General features: G+C 41.9%; 1 protein-coding gene across 1 annotated transcript; it reads right to left on the bottom strand.

The window, feature by feature from the left end:
* Positions 1–215: 215 nt before the first annotated feature.
* Positions 216–1,687, bottom strand: LOC131639513 (uncharacterized). The gene is made up of 3 exons (XM_058910003.1): positions 949–1,687; positions 481–708; positions 216–277 (listed from the first exon to the last, which is right to left on the bottom strand). Exons 1-3 carry the CDS (start codon positions 1,685–1,687, stop codon positions 216–218), a joined length of 1,029 nt encoding a protein of 342 aa, XP_058765986.1.
* Positions 1,688–6,099: the final 4,412 nt, after the last annotated feature.

Genomic DNA, 6,099 nt, shown 5'->3' with positions numbered 1-6,099 from the left:
CTGAAAATGCAGTATGATATGAGTGCATGGGTGCATGTGTGCATGTTATATTATTTTCAAGACTTTTTAGCTTTGTCTCGAACCAACAACACAAGATAATGGAGAAGACAGTGAAGCATAACCAAGATAAGCACAACCGAGATAAGCAAACAGGATAAGGAAACATAATCGATTAATTCCACAACCAAGTTTTTGAAGTACAAAATATTCTACTCTCATGAGCCAACAATACAGAAAATGGAAATAAGAATCCCATCCAACAAGACTGGTGGTGATTCTATAACAAAAACCAATACTAAGCAGGATCTCCCATGTCCAAATGACGAAGTGGGCTATCTCCAATGTTCTTATAGCTCCAAGCCTTCATTTCTTCAAACAGCTTTTTGGTCTCAGCATGGGTTGGTCTTTTAACAACTTCTTGAATCAATAGGTCTTTTCTGAAATGCATGGTCTCCAAGTAACGGCTTCTCAATTCCCAACCTCTGGCTCCCTCTTGAGCTTGAGTATCACTCTGCCCCTTTTCCTCCACTCGACCCTTCAACTTGCGAATCTCTTCATAACACCCCTCAATCCTTGCCTGACGTTCCAGAAGGAGCTTGTCTGCTTTCTTTCGACGGGCTTTCTCAGATTTGGCTATATCAGTCTGGATTTGGAGCCTCTTTGTCAATTCCGCCAACTGATCCTCATAATGCTCTTTGATCTTCCTCTCTTGGGTTTCATTAGCTTTAGAATTCACAGTCATTCTTGGCCTCTTCTGAGAAGTACTTCCTCTAGCATACAATTCTTCAAGCTCTATTTCTCTCATTTTCAACTTATGAAGAGCAGAAAGCTTCTCTTGCCTATCAGTATTCATCTTAACTTGCATTGTTTCCATTTGTTCAGTCAATTTCCGATTCTGCTCAACAGTTTGATTATAACGGGGCATGGAAACAATGTTGGGTTGTTTACCAGCAGGAGGGTACAAAGGGTCCTTAGGAGGAAAAGGCATCCCTTGAACAGCAACCACAGACTCGACCCACTTAGTATAATCCTCATAAGTAGCACAATCTCGCTGACCAAAATGTTTCTTATCTCTCCAACAAATACTCTTCCAGGCTTGTACAGCTTCTGCCATCTGCCCATTGTCGGTGACCACATGATAGAAAATGTTCTCAGCTATCTCTGTTTGCTCAGGTGGACTGATAAAAGCATATCCAAACGTTCTTCTGGCCAAGACGGGGTTATAGTTGATTCCGCCCCTAAGACCCATGAGAGGTACATTTTTGAACTTTCCGCAACTCATAATAACTTCCTTGTCATCTAAAGCGCTATTGTACCAGACAATATCTTTAGCCCTCATCCCCATAATCCTTTCAGCCCATTTAGATGTGTGCCTACTATCAACGAAAGCTCCACGCTCAGGCAGATGTGACCTGAACCATCGGTATAACAACGGAGCACAGAATCTAACCAGACCTCCCTTACCTCCCTTTTGACCATTCTTGTGATGAATGGAGTGATAAACATCCCCCAAAAGCGTAGGAACCGGATTCTGCAAGATGAACATATGAATTGCATTCATGTCAACAAAATTAGGAACGTCTGAGAACAACACGATGCCATATATACTTAGAGCCAAGATAGCCCTAAATGTGTCCCATTCCTTTGCTTCAGCAGCCTCACAACCCCTTTTGACCAGAAACTCCATGCAAAAACCAAAACCTCCTCCCTTCTTGGTAAGATTTGCTTCCACGACCGACTTGCTCAAATAAAGAGCCTTAGCAATTTCAATGGAATCAGGGGCCTTCATGGTGCTATAGTATGGCACTTCCTTCTTTATGGGGATGCCAAGAAATAGGGAATACTCTTCCAGTGTAGGAACCAAGAGGTAGTCGGTGAACGTGAAGCAGCGGAGGGAAGGATTATAGAACTGAAGCAAAGTATGAACTCCCTCTTGCTCGTACTTGGTGAACGGCATCTTGAGAAGGCTCAGAATGTACCCATATTCCTTTCTGAAGTTGGTTGTCTCATCTGGCGTAATCTTCTTTGCTAAACACCCAATGGAATCCAGATTTGGATTCAGGAAAGAATAAGAGGGGTTGCGTCTAACAGTCTTCATTGGTGTGGCCATGTGTTGGTCGGAGACAAAGCCAAAAGTTCCTGAAAATAAATGAACATGCATGTTAAATGATATGGCGGAATGCATTTCATTGGGAGAATCCTAAAGTCTTTTCACTATTTCTTTTCTTTTTCTTTTCTTTTTCTTTTCTTTTTCTTTGCCAAAAGAGTATATACATCCCTTTTTTTTTTGGAAATAGACTTTAGGATTCTCCACGAATGAAGTGAGGTGGATGCAATAGCATGATGTGTCATGTGTCATGTGTGTGATACAGTGAGAGACTGAATGTCCCTCGCAACTCTGAATAACTGGGTAATACTGAATGTGGCAGGTTCAAAATTCCGGCTTCAGATTGCAAAATAGAAATCCGGGTATGATGAAGGCTAGTATCCTGTCCCACCCCAAACTCACGGGTATGAATTCTAGACATGGACAGGCGGTCCCTAATGGTCACTAGGGTCTACAGTTCCCATGGGGTACAAAGTGTTTGTGGCAGCAAGGGTGCCAGACACAGTGTTCCATGAAAGAACCTCGCCCAGTTGTGGTACCCCATGTTGAACTCGATCGTAGCAAGGGCCACGGGAGTCAACATGAGCATCCACGCTAATCCTATGTGTCACTTGGCCTGGGTAGTGGGCCTTTTACCTCGCAAAACCCCCCACCTGCAAAACAGAACAGAAGACCCCAAGGAACACAGAATATAATCCACATGCATGATGTGCAAACAGAAATAACCATGATATGCAAGCAGAAGATAAACATGCAAACATATATACAAGATATAGACATAAAACAAGTGAACACCCAGTAAATAAACAAACAAACGCAGGCTAGGATCGACTCACTAAGGATGGACCAGCAACAGGTCTAACAACATCCCCAGCAGAGTCGCCAGCTGTCGCACGCTCGCGAAAAATGAACAGAGTCGCCACCAATATATTTATCCCATAAGGGAAAGGAATATCAGAAAACCTAACAAAGGAAGGAACAGGGTCTTGCGACCAGAGAATCTAGGTACGGGAGTCGGTTACGCGAGGGGAAGGTATTAGCACCCCTCGCGCCCATCGTACTCGATGGTATCCACCTATGTTTGTTTCTATCTAAAGGGTGTATCTATGTCTAAACCTAAATGCGAATGAATGCAAAAAAAATACGGGGAAGAGAAGGAATTATTTACAAACGTGCTCGTTCAAGCCCCGCGACTTGATGCCTACGTATCCTTTTCAGGAATCAGAGCGCCGTAGTTCGGCTCCATAGTTTTGTTTGTTTTTGTGTTTTTTAGTTGGGCGGAGTTAACGCTCGCGCTCTTGCATAAGGGATCGACCTAGGATGCAATAGAGCGGAGATAACAATGCCCTTAAGAAAGGAGAGAAAGAGAGAGAGTTTGAGTGTTTCGAGGAAATCCCTAAAGCAAGGGAAACTCGAGTTACTCTATGGTTTGTGTTTTTTAGAAGTGGGAACTTACGCTCGAATGGTTCCCTAAAGCAAGGGAGATCCAAGCACTCGAACATTCCCTAAAGCAAGGGATGTTCAAGCTTCCATTCCCTTTTTAAGATTTTCACTTTTTATTAATGTTTTAAGTGTTTTCTTTGTATTTTTTATGGGGGATTTATTTCAAGTATTTATTAAGTGTTTTACTGTTGAAAAGAAAAAGAATGAAAAGAGGGGGACTAGCCTAATTTGTAAGCCTAATTGTTGTTGATTATTCTAAATCCTAATAGAAGAAGATATTTGGTATTTCACAATATAAGAAAATATTCAAAAAAATAAAAGGAACAAAGTCTAAACTATTTGTGAAAATTAATCACAAGGAAATTGCATTTTTGATGTTAGGAACTATTTTTGAATTAACAAAGAAATTATTTATTTGTGGTTTATAAACCAATCAAAATTCAAGGAAACAACAATTAAAATTCAATTAAAAGAAAATAATATTCTAAAAACTAATTGGTTAGAAAAGATTTTTGTTATTATTTTTATTTAAGAAAATCACTCCATATGCAAAAGGAAGAAAGAAAGTCAATTTTAATTTGTTTTTTTTTTATTAACAACAAGAGGGGGGGTGCACAAGTATTTTCAGAATGAACTAAAATCAATTAAAGCGGATTGGGCTTAAAACAGGGGGTGGAGAGAGCAATTGGCGTTCAGGGCCCAATCTCAGGAGCATTGATGCATTAGTAACAGGGGGTGAAACCCCAAAAAAAATCCAGGCCCAAACGCGTACGGCCCAGCAAACCATCCATTTCATTTATTTCACTCTTTTTTCAGCATGTAATTACTTAACGCATGGTTCAATTATTCAGAGCAAGGCAACATGCAGGTGTGTCAGCAATATGCATCAATTGGTCAAGGTCACTTAAGTGACTAAAAGACAAAACGAGATCCTGGCCTATCACAGCGCGCCACCTCATCCGGTAATCATATGAATAATGACAAAAAAGGGAAAGAGTGGAATACACTATCCACTAATGGTACGCCACGTCATGGACGGAAAGAGAAGACGGTCAGATACATAGACGCCGGAGATACCAACTCCGGTCGTCTTCTCCGTCGTCACCACCACCGGAGTTCAAGAAAATTCCAGAAAATCACGAAACCGACACCGCCTGGCTCGGTTTTCACCGCTGATCACCGATCCGACCTTACTTTTCTTTAATTCTACCTCTAATGATCATACCAGATTAGATTGCAAAACCCTAACATTGAGGAGATTCGTCAAAACACATAGAGCGCGTGTATTCGAGACGTTTCAATTTACTGAGCATTACTATGAAGTTAACGTCATCAAAAGCAAGCCATAACATACGTTCGAAACAGATCAAGATTCCATACAGACTCAACGAAATGCAGCATACATCCATGTCCTATTCATATTGCTAGAATGCTCAGGAGGTGGCAAGAAGTTACCTGAAAGTCTTTGATTCGTTAGCGCGGAAGGAAAGAAGCTCGCTGCCTATGCTTGAACGCGTAGAGCTTGGTGACGAGGATCCTGAGGTGATCTTCTTTTTCTGAGCTTGCGATGACTCGGCACTGTGCTTCGTACTCGATCTTTGAGGGGAGCACTTAAGAGCCAAGGAATACAGAGATCACGATGATTCCCCGGAGATGGAGGAGATGATTGTGTGGATGACGAGAAGTAGAAGGTGAAGATGATGTTGAGGCGTGGTGGCCGGAGTCTGTTAGCGTAGTCGGTTAAGGTGGCCGGAATTGGTTATGGTGGTGCCGGAGTTGGTTGGAGATGAAGATGAGAGAGAGTGAAGTAGAGAGGGGAGAGTGATGAGAGAATGGGAGAGTGATGAGAGAATGGGAGAGTTGAGTGTTTGGAGAGTGAATCGTGAGTGAAAGAGAGAATGAATAGTGTTTATATAGCATGGAGTGGTGATGCATAGTTTGCATTTTGCTGGTGTGGGCCTTTTGAATCTTAAGAAGAAAGTTGTTCACATTTGTGGAAAGTCTCTTTCTTACTTTTTGTTTTAGAAAATATGCATGGCCTTGTAATAACACATTGGTGTGCTGCTGAACTTGTGCGCTTTTGAGCCAACCACGATGCTAACTTTGAAGCCATACAGCTCTTGCCATAGTTCACAACACAACTCACTCTCAGACTCACTTTAAAGAGGGCATGTAAGACTAGAGATTTGATGTTTGGGAGTTTTCTAAAGGATGATTAGAAACGTGAGAAAACTGGTCCCAAACCCAAAGTATTGTTGCTACAAACTCTGCGCGCGCGTGCCTTAGCTTAGCCTCAGGAACTTAGGTGAAGCATGACTAGACGAGGACACGGCTTTGTGACTTTATATCTCGCTCACTATACACTTGAAATTTATCATCCATGGCTCATTAGAGAGAACACATGGCAAGGAGTAGATACACACCACTCTTGAATCAAATGGCTGTTTCTATTTCCTTAAATATGGACCTGGAGATAGCCCACCACGTGTTTGATAAATTGCTCACGCGTGCCCCTGGATTTGTGCCCAGCAACATGACTTGCACAAGTG

This window comes from Vicia villosa, unplaced genomic scaffold (genome assembly GCF_029867415.1).
Source record: "Vicia villosa cultivar HV-30 ecotype Madison, WI unplaced genomic scaffold, Vvil1.0 ctg.002678F_1_1, whole genome shotgun sequence".
Lineage (NCBI taxonomy): Eukaryota > Viridiplantae > Streptophyta > Magnoliopsida > Fabales > Fabaceae > Vicia > Vicia villosa.
The sequence above is the reverse complement of the archived record's forward strand: the minus strand, read 5'-3'. Positions and strand labels throughout refer to the sequence as shown.